Source organism: Primulina eburnea, chromosome 7 (assembly GCF_022965805.1).
Source record: "Primulina eburnea isolate SZY01 chromosome 7, ASM2296580v1, whole genome shotgun sequence".
NCBI lineage: Eukaryota > Viridiplantae > Streptophyta > Magnoliopsida > Lamiales > Gesneriaceae > Primulina > Primulina eburnea.
Window position 1 is genome coordinate 11,479,959 of NC_133107.1, and position 20,800 is coordinate 11,500,758.

Below are 20,800 nucleotides of genomic sequence, written 5' to 3' on the forward strand. Positions count from 1 at the left end.
TCTCTCAAGAAAAATTTCGCCAATCCCATTTTAACAAGAAAAATTCACAGCCAACAAATGAAATCATGATACACTTGAGGCATGCGGGATCTATAATAAGGGACAATTAACCGAAAAATAAAGATAACATTATTATTTTAAACTCTAATTATTATTATAAAACTCGAGGTAAACAAAGCACCAAACGAATGCCTTGATTCACAAGAATGCAAAAGATCAATTTACTAGTAAAAAGTGAGATCCCGGGACTTGATAGCATCAAATTCACAAGGACCACCGGCGACTCCAATACTAGCTGCAGCAGGCAAATCACTCGCCATGAAAATGGGAGAGGGCTCTCTTTGGGTTGACCAAGACTAAAAGGCAAACGGTCGGCTACCCATTAACCACCCTCTTCGAATATCTATCTATTTACAACAAAACAGTGAGTGAAACAGCACAAACAAGTCAAAACACCCTCTTTTTTTATGCCAATCACAGTTGACAATAACTCCCAACAAAAGCAACAAATGTAAAGAACAATCAATCAACTGAAAACAAAAACAGCACGTCACGCCTCTGCTCAATTCAATTCCAAGGAGAAATCGATAAATATGATCCCCAACTTCCTCCACAATTTAATCTACGCTTTATCTCGCGCCAAATAAGGCTCCGGTCTCCTTCCGCCGGTCGTCAATTAATTCAACGTTTCCTCAATGATGATGGTACCAGTAGAATCTTCACGAGACCTACAAAATCAATGAAAGAGAATTAATGGAATGAGATTTGAAATTTCATTTGTAGTTGGTCAAGTGAGATCCTATTTTTAAAAACTAGACTTACCTCTAAAAATACTACATTACCAATCACACACGTGATCATGATCAACTTTTGCGGTGAATTAAAAATGAAGTTTCAAACTGAAATCCATGAACTTAAAATTCCAAAATCTCTAATAATATGTGAAAAAAATTTACGATGAGTTAAGTTTTTAATATTAAAAATAATCGAAAATCATAACAAAAGAAAAAATTATCTAATTTTTGAAATATTTAAATATTTTAAATTATTTCAAAATAATTTTTTCAATGATACATAAAATATATTAAAAATATTAGTTTTTTAAAAATATATTAGCCTATTCATATAATCTAAATCCTATAAAATCTTGTGAAATCTTACCATTTTTGTCAAAATTTTATTTAATTATATCAAATCACAGCAAATATCAATCCGTTTTGAAATTCTATCCCACAACACACTAAAAATGAGATTTATAACTCCAGATCTCACCAAATTCCATGAAATCCGCTGTTAGGGAATTTGGAGAACCAAATATCATTCCCCTAATAAAAATAGTAAATTTTAAAAAAGAAGCTCAAAAACTGTAGAACAATTAAGAGTTTATAAAGAATAGTCAAATATGATATCTTACTCTAGGATCAACACATGAATCCATGCCAGAATTCTTCATAACCTACTGGTTTTCATGTACAGCTATGCTCAAATTACAAAGAACACACATCAGTCGCCCCCTTTAAATGTTAATAGCAAGTCCGTTTGTCCTGTCCGAATATCTTGAGCAATATAATACAGTAAGTTAGAAAGCGAAGATGCGTCGAAGAGCTCAAGTAGCAGTTTCCCCTGCCTCTCTCCTCAGCAATTCCTGAGAAGCCAAAGAAACATTTAACTTCGCCAATTCCAATCAATTATTTATGAGGATGACACGAGCGAGCAGGCAGGATGCAGCATATATAGGAACACTTTTTCAATTACACGGGTAGGCGTACATGGTTGGAGAGCTAAGGAATTTCCTCTCTCAGTAAATTGAGAAATATGGGCAGTTGCTATTTCATGTTTTCTTCATTTTCTCGAGCAAACAAATATCCAATTTTCTCCTAATAGCATTTCAATCACCTAGCCATACTGACGTCTAGCAACTAACTGAACATTATACAAGTAAACCACGTCAAAAAAAAGGGGATTTTGTCCGAACACTATTGCTAAACCAATCTGATTCTGATTTCGAATCGGGAAAGATTAAACACAAGCAAAATATCCAAAGGGAATGGGAACATGTGAATAATAAGGCCTATTTTTTTTCAATAACCGTGTGAGCATAATAATGTTTGGCCTAACAGCCTAAGTTGGTAACAAACTATGTATTATTAACTGAAAAATACCTGATTATTTAGGTCATTGATAAATATACACATATGATGGAAGTAATGTAATGGTTATGATTGTCGATTGTTTCAGTGCGGGTAAGCTCTGAAGATTATCTAGTTCAAGGCAGGCAGAGGAATTACTGCCTTCCAAAGAGTTCACCCTTAAAATTTTGGCATACCAGTTTGATAGCAGATACGGACTGGCGTTGCCTTTCTTTCTTCTCACGTTCACACTCCGAACACCAGTTGGAGAAATCTTTCTGATACTTCCTCAACTCTCTAAATACAGAACTGCAGGAAGAAGGCAATAAAATTCAGAATATAAATTGTGAATTTGAGATCTTATGCAAGATCTCTAAGAAAAGACAATAATTTTGAGATCACCAACTTCAAAAATGTCTGGGTATTTAAACTTGAAAGAAATAATTAGAAATAAAGAGAAGTTATAATGGAAGGAATAAATCAGTAGAATCACTATAGCTCAAATAAATGACTATAACCTCGTCCAAATTTATATCTTAGGAGGACATACCATATACTCGTACCAGAACTTGACTGCGTTAATAAACTCTTCTAATTATCATCATTACATCTTTCACCCAATCACACTGACAACACAAATCCTCAATAATTCCTTCCGGAAAAGCCATATGTTTTACTAGGGGAAGAGTGTTGCAACCACAATAAGAAATGCACAAAGGTATTGGAATGGAATATAAACCGAATGTATTCTGATGAAATAAAAAGAACTCCCAGGAACTCCCAGAGAAATGTCTCTGTACAACCTTAGCTCTTGCTAGTACTTGACACTCAAGAAATGTAAATATCCAACTCTCCACCAGCAATATTCTTTTCCATATATATTCTCTCCTCTCCCCTTCTCATGTGTGTGTGCCATCTATTTTCTTCTAGAACAAACAAATTTAATTATGGGCTTTTCACCCACCATGTGACTCTCTTCGTTTTGGCCCACAACAATACCCCCTTCACTAGAAGCAGTCTTGTTCTTGAGGCTGGATGTGGGAAATCGCGAAGCAAGGGCAGTGACCTCTTCACAAGTAGCTTCTTCTATAGGCCTGTCCTTCCACCGGATCAGCACTTGTTGCACTTTTTCTCCACCTATCTGCTTCAGTCTTCGAGCCACAGCTTGCTCTGGCTCAAAATTCTACAGTACTTTTGATAAAGGTTGCACAGACACTGCACTTCCCACCGCCTTTTTTAGACAGGGAACATAGAACACTGGATGAATTCTGGACCCAGCAGGTAACTGCAGCTTGTAAGAAACATTGCCATTTTCGCAGCACCCGAAAAGGTCCGTAATATTTAGGAGTCAGCGTCTGATAAACCCTTCGACAGACCGATTGTTGTTTATGAGGTCTTAACTTCAGAAACACCATGTCATCCTCTCGAAAAGAAACATCTTTCCATTGCGCATTTGCTTGTTTAGTCATCCTCTGTTGTTATCTGTGTAGTTTATACTTAAGTTGCCTCAGTAGTTCATCCATGTCTTAAAGCTCTTGAGATACCGCTGCCACTGCTGTTTGATGGGCCCAAAATTGTGTAATTTTCGGTGGTTTGCTTCCATAGAGATTTTTGAGCAGAGTTGTTGTGGTAGATCGCGGTGGTGGTAGATTTTTGAGCAGAGTTGATGGGCCCAAAATTGTGTATTTTCGGTGGTTTGCTTCCATAGAGATTTTTTAGCAGAATTGTGAACAACTCTGCTACCACTTTTGCTGTAAATGGATGTTTAAGCATCACAAGATACACATATTTTGATAACCGATCTACCACAACCACGATCACCTCAAACCCCCCTCGATTTAGGTAAGCCAACAACAAAGTCCATCGATATATCTTCCCAAATTGCACTGGAAACAGGTAGGCTGTAACAATCCTGATGGTTTAGTTGCCTCATATTTTTGCCTTTGACACATTGCACACTCCGCAACATATCATGCCACATCCTTCCTCATCCTTGCCAAACAAAACAGCTGGAATTTCTACTAATTGTCCTCAAGTCCCCGAATGACCCCCCATTGGTGTAGCGTGTGATTCTTCCATAATTTTTTAATCCATTCAGAACCCTTGGGAATCAATATCTTCCCCTTGTGCAACAAGAACCCATTGACCAATGAATACACCCCACTACCCTCTATACCCTGACTTTATTAATTAAAATTTGTAACTTAGGATCATTCCCCACTGCTTCCCTTAATTCTTCAGCTTCTAACCACACCGGTATTGACATACTTTTGAGATCCACTTCCTCTATCATTCTTGAAAGAGCATCAGCCGCTCCATTACTACTTCCAGATTTGTATTTAATCTCGAATTCGTACCCCATCAATTTGGGCAACCAATATTGTTGGTCCAGAGTCTAAATAAGTTGTAACAAACTTTTTAGTGCTTTGTGGTCCGTCATGACAGTGAATTTCATTCCCAACAACTACGGTCTCCAATGTTGGATCTCAAATACCAAGGCCATCAATTTCTTCTCATATGTGGATTTGGATAATGATCTGTCGGCTAATTGCTTTCTAAAGAAAGCTATAGGCCGTTCTTGAGCTAAAACTGCCCCAAGCGCCCTATCTGATGCATCACAATCAATAACAAATTCTTTAGAGAAATATGACGTTATCAAAATTGGAGCCGAACTCACCACCCTTTTTAACCCCTCAAACGCTCATTGCGCCCCTTGACTTCAATGAAACTGTTTTTACAGCAATAAATCAGGCAGGGGCTTGAGTATTTTGCATTATCACGAATAAATTTATAATGATATCTGTTTAACCCCAAAAATCCCATCCCTTCCTTAATTTGGGTAGGCACCGGCCAAGCTCTTACTCCCTCAATCTTCTTAGGGTCCACTGTTAGCCCCTCACCCGAGATAATGTGCCCTACATACTCCACCTCCTTAAGCCCAAAGTAGCATTCTTTTTTGTTCAGCAACAGTTGGTGCTTCAACAAAACACCCATAACTGTCCGCAGATGTCCCAAGTGTTCTGCCCACAACTTGCTAAATAACAGAATCATCATCATCATAACACACTCCCGCTAATTACAGGATCGACAACATGCATATTAGTTCTTCAAACTATTCGATTTTCCCACGTCATCTTTTAAATCAAGATCTAAAATATCCTCCTTAACCACCTTTAACCAAATTTCAATAACTTACCCCTCATTCTACTCCTTCCATATTCCTGCCAACCTAAGATATGTCGGCTTGAGATCGTATTTGGTCTCCTCTTCACATGACCAAACCATGTTAGACGTCTCTCCATAATCGTATACTCGTGATGTCATCCTCTATTTCATCCATTCTGCTGTAATCTTATGTCTACATCATTTCTAATGTCCCAAGTTTTTTGGATAATAGAACCTAAATGGCGAAAAGCTTCACGCTTTGGGCCTTCTCAACCTTCCATCTCAATTGGGCCAATTCGTCAAGATTCAGGACCAAAGTTACAAGCTAAATATTCCTCTTTCGAAAGACCAATTCTAAAACATTTACTCTCAAAAGCTTTACGCCATCTATCTAATTTTTTATTTACACCTTTAGTTTCATCTATGAGGACAAGATCATCTACAAACAACATTAATCAAGGTACCTCATCCTAATTATGTCCCTCAGCTCGTCCATAACTAAAGCAAAAAAGTAGGGGCTTAAAACCGATAATTGATGAAGTCCTACTGCCACAAGAAATTCACATGACATCCCTCCAACAGACCTAACATTACGGCACCTTCATACATATCTTTAATGATCTTGATGTAGCATTGAGGCACATGCTTCCTTCTAAGTATCCAGCTGATTAATTCTCTAGGCACTCTATCATAGTCTTTCTCTAAGTTGATAAATATCATATGCAGGCTCTTCTAATGTTCTCGATATTTCTCAATCATTTGTCTAATCAAGAAAATAGCTTTCATTGTAGATCTACCCGGCATAAAACCAAATCGTTATCTGATACAGTAGTGATACTCACAAGTCTCCGCTCTATCACTCGTTTCCATAGCTTCATCGTATGGCTCATAAGTTTAATCTCTCTATAGTTTGAGAGAGTCATGTATATCTCATTTATTCTTATAAATAAATCGGTACTACAATACTATGCTCCAACATATTGGCATTTTCCAAGTATCTAGAATCATATTAACGAGCCTAGTCAACTATTCGATCCCAACTTCCCATGGACAATTCCATACTTCAATTGGTATCTCATCCAGTCCAACTGTCTTCTCTGGTTTCATCCTCTTCAGTCTCTATTGCTTCCTTATCACTAGCTCTACGATAGAACACTAGATGTCTTACTTCATGCACAAATTTTTTCAAATAAGGCTTTAATACCTCGTTCATGGTGGATTGAAACGTGGCGGTCATTACACTTGCAAGTTGACTAACAAATATTAAGAAGAATATTACTATAAATAAACTTTGATGACACAAAGTTAGTTAGTATGGAGATGCTCAAGTTTATATATATACTAGTTCCTCATGAGTCCCGAATGCTGTCTTTTGATCGTCTTCTTGCTTCATTCTAATTTGATGATGCAGACTTTAAATCCAGTTTGGTAAACCACACAGCCCCCAATTAATTCATCCAGTAACTCCTCGATCACGGGTATCGGATACTTGTCTGCAATAGTTATTTCATTTAAAGCCCGGTAATCTACACGAAAACACCAATTTCCATCTTTTTCTTCAACCAAAATGACAGGGCTAGAGTAAAGGCTGCAACTAGGCTGTATAACTCCCGCTTGAAACATTTCAGCCACCAATCTTTCTATCTCATCCTTTTGAAGATGTGCATACCTGTATGGTCTTACTTGCACTGGCCCACTCCCTTCTGTAATTTTGATAGAATGATCTTGTATTCTTTGTGGTGGCAGAGCCTGTGGGGGTTCAAATAAGCTGCCATACTCCACAAGAATATCCTCTAACTCCACTTGTTGTTTTTCCACTTTGTCTCACTGTCTCTTCCAAATCCTTCCCTCATCTGCAATAATAATCACTTTCATAGACTTATAAGTGCACTTGTGAAAGGGCTCCCCACACTTGAAACAAAGCCCTTTTTCTTTACGGCTAAACACTCTTGAAGGGAAATGGTTTTTCCATCCCTAGCTCTCTGACCAGGAACGCGGTTTGCTACTCCCCTCGCTTGATCACCGCCCCCCTGAAGAAACCGATCGGAAATTTTGGACGGTACTTTGGCTCTGGGTTCGACGCAACGAATTTTCACCCAAAGCGTCAGTCCATGACATATTCCTGGTAATGGGCTGGATCGGTTATTCCTGTGAGTACCCACCCCTCTTTTCAAATTTAGAGCCCATTGTAAAGTTTAGGGGTGTCAATCGGGTGGGTTGGGTCGGGTTTCGGGTCAACCCGCGAATTTTTTTTATTATTTTTTCAACCCGAACCCGAAGCAACCCGAAAACCCCCAACCCGAACACGAACCCGTATAACCTGACTCAACCCGTTTAACCCACCTAACCCGAATTTTATTAATTTTTTTAAAAAAATTTAGGAAAAAAATTCAAAAAAATAAAAAATAATAATAATATTTTGATTTAAACACATAATAACAAAATTTTCGATTTAAATTTGAATGTTTAATCGTAGAAAATTAAAAGTATATTTACTAAATCAAATAAAAAAGTGTTAAAAAAATAAAAATATGCAAAATAAATATTAAATGATGAAAATTTATCATATAAATATACAATAAATTTTGTTCAAACATACAATATATAAAAATATAGGTAATATTTTCAAAAAAAAAAAAGTTCGCGGGTCAACCCACGACCCAACCCGAAACCCGCCTAACATGGCACTAACCCGAATCCACCCAACCCGAACCCAACCCGAAAAACCCGAACCTGATTTTTTTTGTGTTGGGTCGTGTCGGGTTGACGGGTCGTGTGGCATTTTGACACCCCTAGTAAAGTTATTCCCATGATGGAATAGGGTATCCAAATAAAATCCATATTGTTATCAGCCTTCTCTTCACATCATCTCTCAACCCACTGAGAAAATACCCTAATCTTTGTCGCTCAGGTAATTTTCCGATTTGTGCCATGAGAACTCAAACTTTTCAATATAGGATTCCACCCTCTGATTCTCCTGCTTCAACAATGCCAAAGCTCAAATGGGTTCACGGCTTTCCATCCACTATATCTCCGGATAAGCTCCTCTGCAAACCGGTCCAAATCATGTTCAGGAACTGCGAGTTCATACATCGGAACCAGTGTACTGCCAGCCCTTTCATACACATGTGCCCAATTTTTAGGCAGTTACCGGAGCAGTGCCTTGCAACTCGAATATTGCTCCACCTTCCCCAACCAACCCAAAGGATCAAACCCAGGTAACTCAACTCTCCGCATCACCTGTTTCACTTTCATTCATCTCAAATCTGTCCATGTCTCCCTTCACAGACCCCCTCCCATCAGAAAGATTTTCCTGATAAGGAAGATCCCCATTTCCCTGTATTTGTTGTGGCTGATCACCCACATGTCGCTCCGACACCTCCTTCCCGTTCGCTTTGTCCATCTGCTCCACCATTGTCATGAGGTTTGGTATCTCACTCACTACTTCCTGCATCAACAACATCATTTTCTCCATCACCTACACTCTTGCTTCAATCCTGGTCTCTGAACGCGTGGTTTCCATCGCCGCTTTCTTCTCCGTCGAAGATCCGGCGGGTCGGACCAAATGTTGCAACCACAATAAGAAATGCACAAAGATATTGGAACGGAATATGAACAGAATGTATTCTGATGAAATAAAATGAACTCTAGAGAAATGTCTCTGCACAACTCTAGCTTTCGCTAGTACTGACACTTAAGAAAAAGTAAATAACTAACTCTCCTCCAGCAATATTCATTTCCATATATACTCTCCCCTCCTCTTCTCGTGTGTGTGTGTGTGTGTGTGTGTCATCTATTCTCTTTTAATTATGGGCTTTTCACCCACTGTGACTCTTCTTTTTTGCCAACAACAAAGAGGCAGTGTTTTTTACCTTCTGCACCATAACAACAAGTTAGTCCTGTTCCCTGATGTGGTAGCCCTAGCACCATGCCGATGACGGCCACGATGAAGAACTGCACGGCCCGGAACATGCACATAGTCGAATATTTCCTGGACAATTGTCACAAAAGCCAAAAAAACCATCAAACATAATTACAATTCTATTATATTAGCAAAATTTCTGCCTCAAAAGTTTGAGAGACAACACGGATTCAGAGAGTTAATAATCCAGAACCAAGGGCTAATAGAATTCAAAAATGTTGCTATTCTCCTCAGCAACTTAAAAGGTCAAAAGGTAACTCGAAGGCGAGTACCAGTCCAATTTACTGCAAGTACAAAATGGTTTTGAACTCTTGTAGAACAAGACAAATAATATAGAACAGCCAACCATTTTCCACAATTTAATTACCAACAAGCAATCAAACAAACAGATACAAAGAATAAGCATAGGTGATGCAAACTATTTATTTTAATCATGGTTTTACTTGGAAATGGGTCACTATTTTGAAGCCCCAACAAAAAACACGATGCCTGCCATATTATTGATATGGCCCATGATCATCAAACATTTGGTAACACTCAATAATAATTGAGAAAATAGTGTCGATGCTAATTCCATCAAATGAAATTAACTATTTTCTAGAGAGACCTATTATAAGGGGGGACAAATATGAAAAGACTCACCTCCGACTGTATTTCTGTATTTACATGATTTTCACATCGCACTCCACGAAAATAGAGTTCACCACCAGAAAATTGTTTACCTAAGCAGACATTCAAGGTGACTTCTGCATCATCCACATGAAAACCTATGAAGATGGTTCCAAGAGAACAACTTTTAGCGAGAAGTTACCCACAACTGGCCATCAGTGTCAAACTAAAATGAGACTGCCCAGAAACCTTTCTATACTCACAATAGAGGGGGTCTTAAAGAAACATAAGTATGATACCAAATTACATAAGCACACTTCAGTATTAACAAGATGATTAACCAAATTCCTAGCAATGAACAATTGAACAATGTACGTACAAGATAGAATAACTGAAAGTATTGGCATCCAAGTTTAGGAAAGATAACCACGAGAACATACAAGATTATCTGCATTATCTATTCCAGAATATTGCAATCGAAAAAAACAGTTATTAACAGCTCCATCAAAGGCAAAAATAAATAATAAATACATAAATAACAAGGCAACACTCACATGAACGTTTTTTTATTACAGCAGACATTAAAACATGCTATGAGAATAAAAGATGAAAAATGTATGGCTTCATTTGGAAAGAACTTATATGGCTTCATTTGGACAAATTCTTATAAAACGTATTAATAAAAGTGTTTTTTACAAAAAAATTAAAAATTGTTTTAAGAATAAAAACGTGTTTAGACAATTATTCTATAAAAATGTTTTTCCAGTTAAACAATTTGAACAACTTTTTCTATAATTCAAAAAACATCTCTCAATTATTCTTTAAAAACTATACTCTGAGAACAATTTTTAGAAAAACATTTTCATAAACTTTTTAAAAATCTTGTTCAAACACATACTTAAGTTTTTTTCACTTATAAAACAGTAAAAAGGTTTTTATAGCACTTGTCCAAACAGAACTTGTAAGTTAATAAATATAAATATTCCTACTTGAATCATAATATAATAAAGAACACCCAAATGAACCTGGTTAAAGAGCTGTATCGAATATCTCAGACCAAAAACTTTCACCATCAAGGACCTAAAGTTTTAAAAATCAATATTGTTTTCAATTCTCTACATTGTCTCTAAGACAGTAAACCATACATGATGTCCTATTCAGAGTCCATTAGGACGTAAGGAGAATACACTCACCAAACTAAATAAGATTACAGTTTGCCTCTGACATTAGCAGTATTTTATCGACAATAGCTTTTTCCATAAATTGTTGGAGCACAAAATTACAAGATAGATTACTTAATTCAAGTTGTCCGGCGGTAGACAACCAAGTATACCAATGCTTAAAAGCAATTCTAGCAACCTGTAACCAAAATAGGATGAGATGATATAGCATTGTCCAAAGAACTGCATTACAATGTTCATAATCTTTCAAAATATAGAATGATCCAGAGTTTAAGAAAAAACCACTGGGACAGAAATCACGCACCCAAATCCACATCTCTATCCATCCCATATTGAACAACAAAACCATGATGGGCATCAAGCGTTGATCCACCAACCTCAGGAAAGAAAACTACAAAATATTCATCAGATCTGATTAATACTGAAATCATATAAATTCAGACAAAATCATTAATACAGGAAGAAGAATGGTCACCTTTTGATATTGGGCGTATGAAATCTTCCATGACCTTATCAAGAATGGTTTCCATACCAAAATCATCAAGAACAACACCATACTTATTCATTGTATTAGGTCTCATTATCCTGAATTTAGTCTCGTGGACCCACTTTTCAAAATTTTCGACCTAAGCAATCAGAACCTGATAAGATAACATAAAACCAAAACTACTAGGAAAACTTAATTAGAAAGTTGAAACTTGAAAGATGACTGAAAAAAAAAAATTTACCTCTGCCAGTAACATTTCACACAATCTTGGTTGCACCATTTCAAAGGTGAAAACTCCAGGAGAGGGCTCAGACATAATATTTCTGAACCCTGTCTCAGTGTTCTCGTTAATTGCCTTGAGAAATGAAGGAACAAAGAAGTCTGCAGCATGCATGGTATAAAGTTCCCTGTGCAGACGCTGATAAGACCAAGCCAATTAGAATAAATGTTCGTGAATTTATTTGTATATCATGATATCGGGGAAAAGGGGAAGGAGAGAAGTTGAGGATCCGGATTTTGATGAATACAGCGATAACAATTATTTTTATTGACTAACTAGAAACCGAGATCTTTTCTGCCATAAAGCACTCTTTCAAGCTAGTATTTATTCATCTAAAGTGGCCCTAAATACCAATATATACAAATAAGCCAAATGTGACTCTCGTTCACGTTATAGGATAGATTAATCTACATACGACAAATATTAAAGATCGTGCAAAGTGGACCACCATAGCATCAACTTCTCAAGAACTGAACAATATTGTGATCCTATGTTGACTGTACGAGAAATTGTGGAGTTGGTGACAATATTTGGAGGTTCTCCGATCCAGAAGACTGATTATTATGGTTTGTACCCTTCTCTTAAATTCATTGCCTAACAATCTAGTGAAGGAAATATATCCTCCAGTCTCCAACCCAAAAGCATGAATGTTCCCAGCCCATGGTGGAGGCAAAACTTACTCAGGTATCGTTTATCAGAAATTCATCAATGTCCTAAAAAATAGAAAAATTGATATGAAAATATTGGAGGACAAGAGATTGATAAACTTTTCATTGATACCTACTGTCACACAAAAGGGTTCAACGTCATTTTTTATTTTTTCTAATACAATGGTTGGTAGCATTGAAAATGTTCGACAAAATATGAAATACCAACTACAAAAACATCTTTATAAATGTTAAGATAACCCTTGATAATACTAATTACACACTCAGCAGCAATTACAAGTATCATGCACGCCAAACCTGATAGTTGGATATAATCTTCTGCCTGTACTCTCTGTGCTTCTGAAGCTGTTCAAACACAACAGTCATGGATTCTCAATCAGCATTTAACATGTAGAGATAAATTACACAGAGAGAGAGAGAGAGAGAGAGAGTTCCAATAAAGCAGAATGCCAAGCATGCAATACATTAAACTGCATAAATTCGCGTGGTAAAGGACAGATGGGAACTCGAGCTAAGCTTTTCATGAAGCTAACGGAAGGATAAAATCAGAAACCCAAACCCTGAAATGCTCATTGACACGATTTTACTCCACGGAAATATATACCCACAGTTTCATGCAAGTGAAACGTGTACAATTCAACACTTCCGCGTGCAAAAATTAAGGTTTGGTCCACAAGATGCCCAAGCACTTAATCCTTTAGATAAGATCCCCCATATCCAAATTAGCATTAAAAACTACCCTGGCATCATTTCCCATTCATTAACTTATCTACCTTATTCAACATTGAACGCAACCCACTACCAATCCGTAAGTACATATTCAAGTCCTTCTACACACACATGAGTGAACCAATCTAAAATCTCCTGCTAAACTAGATGTTGTGGCTATCCTGAGCAATTGCAATCACCGAGTCACCAAATGTGCGAATCATGAGCATATACAACAATGGTAAATCATGAGACACATGGCAATAGTTTCAGCTACTGTATCAGAAACAGTAGTTTACATTTGTATAGGAAAATCACATATTCGTCCCAAAATAGTGCAAAATGAGTAATTATTACATGCATCGATTTTACATTATCGGAGTAGAAAAACTCGAATAGGTTACCTAACCCAGGGAAAGAAGTGCATGTATTTTACGGACCTTTCTCCTATCATACAACTTGAAACGATCTTTACTAACAAAAAAGGTTTTTTCCTCCACAATAATAAATACAACACAAAGTCATCTCATCCAAGTGCAAAAACGCAAACAATGTATAGGTAATCGTGTTTACCCTAACGCGCTCGTTTTCAGGGTAGTAACGTACGAGTATATCTCGCATGTACGAAACCTTCACATCCCGCGTCTGGAGGATGAGATTCGGCGGGAGGTACCTCTCCAACGAGGTGAAAACCAACGGGCTAAAATCCAGGTCTAAATCCTCATAATTCTCGGGCTTGTGATCAGAATAAGGGTTCAACCTCAGCCTATGCGTCGCATACAGTGGCACCACCGCTAGCGCGTCCGGCTGACTAATCCCGTTGACGCTGCCGTTGTTTCCGTTGGAATGCGACACTTGGGACCCACCGGAGGGATTTTCTGGCGGTAGTGGGTTCGCATCAGCCCCACGTTCCTGGGACGCCGGCGCGGCTGCCCCGTCCAGAGACATGGGAAACGTTATTATACAGAAATTAATGGTTAATCGGTATAAAATAAAATTAAAAAAGGATAAAATTATAAAGCAGCATTTTGTCGTTGAATTGAAGAAATGGGGAATTAGGGTTTTCAGAGTTTGTGTAGGGGTGTCCACAGTAAACGTGAAGGAAAGGTGACTCGGGTAACCGCACCTACCGGTATATTTGTAGAACTTTGATATCTAATATTCAAAATAATGTTTTCATAAAATAAATCCGTAAAATAATTTAATGAGAGATTTTACGTTAAAATATATTGGAATGAATTAAGATGTGTTATAGTTTGGTTCCAACTTCATATTTAAACTTTTCTACAACTCGTTATGTCTTCCGAAAATAATGAGTGTATCATAATAGATTTTATTGACCAACGTAGATCGTTTAGGAAGAGACTAGACACTTGCTAGACGGATTTACGGTATCAGCATATTAAAATGTAGTTTGGTGTATTAATACAACTCAAAAAATTACATTTCTTGTTAAACTTTGATTTGGACTTATACAAAATAACTTTTCAATTTTATAATTAGATTTTTAACTTGAATTCAACCCAACAAAATTCTAGGAAAAATCCCAAATATATTAATTTTCGGTTATATAGGTGGCCACTGAGTCAGCCTAATTATGCCTAGCCGCTAGACTGACCGACCGGTGCTTTTTTGGTGCGATGTTTATATCGATTTTTAGAACAGTCACCAAAAGTATTATAAAACACTATTTTTTTTTTAATATTTTTGTATATAGTACACATAAATTAAGTGGATTGGATAAAGACTGTTTTAGCATACAAAATATGCAGGAAAATAAGTGAACTTTGCAACCTAACAGTTCAAATGTGCGGCTTCTAGTTGGTGGAGGGTCGTGATCATAAGTGGATAAGGATTTATAGCACCTTAGAACTTGGGCCAAATTTACATACAAGAATTTGAGAGTAATTTTATAAGTTAAGTGATAATTAACACTTGAGAATGAGAATATATGGATCTAGTCCAAGGTCCCATGACAACGGAATAAGAAGAGTTAGAGTTTCAATATTTGGTTCAACATTGAAGATGAGGTAAGAAACGCAAAGAAATTTGTGCAAGCTTTGAATTTGGATATTTGTGTTAGAGTAAGTGCCCAACAAATCAACTTGTGGTTTAGATTTATTGACTCTTATGTAAAAACAATCTTTATAATAATAATATTTTACGATTTTATTCAATTATGACATTTATTTTATTTGTATACTCACGCAAATTTCATAGATAAAGTCCTTGAACATACTATAGTACCATGAGGTCACAAGTAATGTTGATCATGAAATTCATTAGATGCGTAATGTATATTCTTAACTTGTTCATAATCAATTCATCCGTCTAAAATAAGTATAAAAGTCGCTCGAGCTCGAAACTATCTTCTATTATGTTAACGCCACGATTCATTGGTACTGGCTTAAAGATGTCCAAACATAATGATGGGTGATCATATGATGATTTGAACAACTCTCCGTTGGACTTTTGAAGTGGTTATCACTTATCGAGTGGATTAACTTACGTTTATGGTTATACATCATTAGTCCTTTCACTCGGGATAACATAGAGGCTCTACGTACTAGCACTACATTTTGACTCGTTTACAGACTTCAAAAGGTCTTTAAGTGGCGAGATTGGATGTGGTTCCGACATACGTAGGATATGATGCATTGTATTCGGGGATTCACCTCTCACCTATGGGTATGAATATTCTATGTAATCTGATAATTTAATGATGCAAGGAATATCTGACGAGAGTAAGAAATGTGATTTAGGGAAAATTGGTTCTCTTGTTGCACGTACAATGCCACGATGATTACTCAAAGATACATCTCATTGTTATCGAATTTATTTGCAACTCTCGATATACCAATGGTTGCAGATTCAATCTGAAACGTCTGCCTTTTTTATTACTTTAAAAGTACTAGAAATTTTTTTTTTAAAACCTCACATAGCATTCGGCCGAACCATAAAATTTCATAAAATATTTTTTGACATCATTTTAAAATAAACAACCAACTAACATTTTTCTAAATCTAAAATTAACATTTGAAAAGTATAGCTCATACTATAACCTCTCAAAAACCACACATAATCATGATAAAAGTCATAAAATCTTTTAACATATATCATAACATATATGCGGAAACTAGCGTCGGTCATCGGGTCATGTGCACCTTCAGTCCAGTCGGATCAACCATCAAGACCTCCATTAGCATTATCATAATAACCTGCATCCATCACACATAGTGAGTCTAAAGACTCAACACACCATAATCTTTATAACGAGTAATACGTAATACAATCAACATATAACGGTGAAAAATACTTGTACTTAAAATATTGTTTTCATGAAGATGCATAAACTTAAACTTAAACCTTTTCATAAATATTTTCATGATTCATTTCATAAACCTTAACCTTTTTCCTTTTTTCCTCAACATGACATAAACATTTTTTCATGATCATAAACATTTTTCCTTTTTCCTTTGTTGAATTCAGATCGTTATTTGTGACTTTCCTGACATGACATGACATGAAGATGGATCCATCTACATAAAACCACAGTACTGGGCGGCGGGGACTTCAGCGACACTCTCACCGGTCAACTGAGCCTTGGCCTAACATGATCGAATAGAAATACGATCGTCGGGGCTCCCTCTGAGGCCTTTTCCCATAAATGAGCTCCCTCTGGGGCCTTCACCCTTCACGACATTCCCATCTTACCTCAACCTCATAACCTCATATTCGCAATAATGGAAACACGATCGTCGGGCTCCCACTTGGACCATAACCCTCACGACGTCTCCATTATTAACGAATTAGTCACAATCACTTCACTTCCTTCAACATTTTTCATTCACATCACTTTATAAAAATCGTGAATAATATTTACATTTTCATTTTGAAACCAAGCATGCAACATGTATTTTAAATGTCTTCTTAAAATCGTAAAACCCCTTAGACATTTAAAAAGCATAATTAAATCATGAGAAATTTATAAACATTTAAAAATAATCATATTTCCATAAAAACAGCATTTCGGGCACTGCCATGACCTTTACTAATTTCCCGGTGTAAAAAGACCGTTTTACCCCTGGACTCGACATTTTACGTTTTCGACTTTTTCCTTGGTTTCATGACTCTAACATGTCCCAAATAATTATTTAAGCTTACATGAATTTTTTCGTAATTTTATTTCGCCTAAATCGAGGACTTTTAAATTAATCTTTAGATGTGACGTATTAATGGTTTTAATCCCGAATTAAACCAAACCTTAATTTTCAAATTAAAAACTTAGACTTATAATAATTATTTAAGCTTAAACCTAATTTTTAATAATTTTATAAAGCTTAAAACTAGGCGTTTCAATTAACTCGTTAATTAGCGTTTCGTGCTGCGATTAAATTCCGAATAAATCCAAAACTCGTTATTTTGATCCCAAATTTTAAACATAACATTTTTAATAATTATTATACCCTTCCAAGTCATTATTCACCCCCGTGGACCCTTGGATTCATTTTTAGTACTTTAATTTCGAAATATGACACCCTACCAAACGCACCGAGCCAACTTCTAATTTACTCGAGCCACGCCCGAGCCACCTTGAGCCAAAACCTAGTCAACCCATCTAGGGACCCTACTGTGTAAGCCCAGCCCAAAAAAACAAGCCCGGACCCGACCAAAAGCTTGCTGGAATCCAACCCAAATTCTGCCCTTTGTGTGTGTGACTCCTTCCTCTTCCCCAAGTCTCTTAATTGATCTAGGAGTCCACTAGCTGTGCACCACCCGACCCCTCATGCACCTAACCCTTCCTGGACCACGCCCAGACCTAGCCCAGACCAACCCACACCATAAACCCAGCAGCGAAGCCACTAAACCAGAAGCACACACCTGCTCGCACAAGCTGCCCTCATGGCCTCTCTCACGTTTTCTGTTGCTAGGCCCCTAACCCTCAAGCCAACCCCTGAACCATCCCCTCAAGCACCCTCCTAGGACCCTAAGGACCTAACCAACTCGCCCAAAAACCTTCTGGTCGAGCCCCTCTCTTCGCTGCACCACAGCAACAACCTGCGCCACTCTCCCTAACTCTCGGGTGGGAGTCCTAACAAGCTAGGACTCCTTCCCCAGCCTTGGCCACGAGTCCTAGCATGGCTAGGACTCCTTCCCAGCCCTAACCGAGACCCAGCTGTGACCCAAGCTAGGCCATGCATCGATAATCCCTTAAACCGAGCCCCATGATCAATACGTTCCGATTTCGGTCCCGAATTGTTTCTAGTATTGTTTGTGGCATGTTGTGTAGTTCTAAGACCCCTTAAACTCGTGTAAATCAATGCCTGGATGTGTCCTAGACATGGCAGCCCCTTTAAATCATTATAAACATGCTTTTGGAATCAAACAACCACAAGTTAGAACTTGGATGCACATAATTACGAAAATAGAGTGTTTGTATCATGTTTTCTTTCAAATCCTTATCAAATAAATATTATGATGTGATAGATGTTTGAAAGAAGGAAATATGGCGTATCTTTGCATAATTTACGCTCGAATAATCGTTGACGACGAAGAACGGAGGGACCCTTTGGCTTGCTCTTGCTAATACCTTCGAAAATCCCTTCAAAAAGCTGTGCAAGTGTGCCGTGAAGTTGAGTGTGGGGTGCCGTGAGATAGTGGAGGTTTTCAGAATTTTTTTTCTCTCAAAGTGTGGCCGATAATTTGATGCTAGAATAGGGTTTTGTATATTTTAATACTTAATTAATCCCTTAAACAAGCTTAGGGCATTAAGAATGCAATTAGGCCCATTAGTGTTTGATTAGGAATTAATTAAAATATTATAATAGTTTTTGTTTAATAACTTTTGTGAATTTATTAGTCGTGTTGCTAAAATGTCCGCATTTTTGTGGAAAATCCAACACCGATAAAATTTACGTCTCGGCGTATAAAATCATCTCAAAACCCCTTATTTTCAAAAATAAGAAAAAACATCACCCATATTTTTAAATAATTAAAAACAACTATTTAATAAAAATCATTTTATATTTTTCAACCATCGGTCTCCGTTCCTCGATCGCAACTCGAATAACCTTTTAAAAATACCTTTTAATGGAACCAAGTAGAAAAATATATTTTAAACATGTCAAAATGCACAACATAATTAATTCATACAATTAAAACAATTAATTAAAATACAAAGGAATTTAATAATTTATATGCATGTGGTTCGCGTGAATCTTTAAATTTTCGGAGCGTTACACAATCATGACATATGTGTTGATGGGACCGTGCTACATAGGGGTGTCAAAAATGAACCCGACACGCTAACCCGACACGGGACGACACGAAAAATATCGGGTTTGGGTTGGGGGTTTTCGGGTTCGGGTCGAAACGGGTCGACCCGAATGCAAACCCGAAAAAAAAAAATTTCTCGGGTGGGTTCGGGTTGCCCCGGGTTGACCTGAAAAAAATATCAGGTCACCCAATGACCCGACCCACCCGACCCACCCAACCCATCATGTTTTTTTTTAAAAAAATTTTACAATTTATATAACTATTTTCTAGACCCAGAGTATAATAGCGACGGATTTTGAGTACAACCGTCGCTAATAGCGACGCGTATTAACAAAACCGTCGCCGATCGTTTTTGTTAATACCTGTTGCTACTTAGCGACGGTTTGTATAAAATGTCGCTAATTTTGCGACGGTTTCAACAAAATTGTCGCAAATATTTTTTTTTTAAATGTTATAATTATTTAAATCTGAAATACAAATATATTGTGCTGTATAATCCAAAAAAAATTAACAAAATTTGAGAAATGTAATCATATTATTAATCTGTAAATAATAATACAAGTGTTTCATACAAAATGAATCAGCCATGTAACGCTCCATCTCCTCCTGTGATGTTGATTTAAAATGAATCAAATTGAATTTTTTTAATGTAGCGTTGATGAAAATAACGAAATTTAATAAACTTACGTGGAGCAGGCGGGATCGCGTGTCAACGAAAGATCCATCTACATGTTGATGTGTGTGAACGTATAGCTCCCATGATTTTGAAATGCATCGTTCGCATCAATTTGATTATGCTCAGTATTTGGCTCAACATCAGTGACATAAGCTCGCCTACGTAGAGTACTCACATGCATCCAATCTGATTCTGCTCTCTTTGTTGTTGGATAAGTCAAATACACAACTTGCGAGACTTGCGTAGGAAATACAAATGGTTCGTAGTATTCAAGACTCTTTTTTCGATTGACATCAACAATTTTGTACTTTTTATTAGGAACCACAAATTGTTTGTAATTTCGTCTAAATATGGTTTGTTCTGACATTTTTTTTTATTGTAAGGATAACGGATATATCAATTTAATAAACACTCAGGATGACTAAGTGCAAATGTTAAAAACGACTCTAAACGCGACAATTTATAGACAGTTTGCTAGAACCCCGAACCCTAAACCCTAAACCCTAAACTATTAGCGACTGTTTGCTAAAATCGTCGCTAATACCCTAAACCCTAAACTATTAGCGACGGTTTACTAAAACCGTCGCTCATATAAATCGGCGACGGTTTCAATTGCGACGGTTTAAATAAAAACCGTCGCTATATAGGCAGCTAAACGATTATATTTTTTTCTATATTTATTATTATTTTTTATTTTTT

General features: G+C 37.0%; 1 protein-coding gene across 2 annotated transcripts; it reads right to left on the reverse strand.

Moving 5' to 3' along the window:
- Positions 1-385: 385 nt before the first annotated feature.
- LOC140837233 (2-oxoglutarate and iron-dependent oxygenase domain-containing protein CP2-like) lies at positions 386-14,279 on the reverse strand. 2 transcript variants are annotated; one of them, XR_012119247.1, is made up of 10 exons: positions 13,723-14,279; positions 12,739-12,786; positions 11,735-11,911; positions 11,482-11,632; positions 11,311-11,397; positions 9,859-9,983; positions 9,167-9,285; positions 2,327-2,438; positions 1,415-1,645; positions 386-728 (listed from the first exon to the last, which is right to left on the reverse strand). XR_012119247.1 is itself a non-coding variant. In XM_073203314.1 (9 exons), exons 1-9 carry the CDS (start codon positions 14,095-14,097, stop codon positions 1,607-1,609), a joined length of 1,233 nt encoding a protein of 410 aa, XP_073059415.1. In that variant the 5' UTR covers positions 14,098-14,279; the 3' UTR covers positions 1,234-1,606. The 2 variants fall into 2 exon arrangements, 1 of the variants encoding a protein (XP_073059415.1); XM_073203314.1 differs by lacking the exon at positions 386-728 and having other exon boundaries at positions 1,234-1,645.
- Between the last annotated feature and the right edge of the window lie 6,521 nt (positions 14,280-20,800).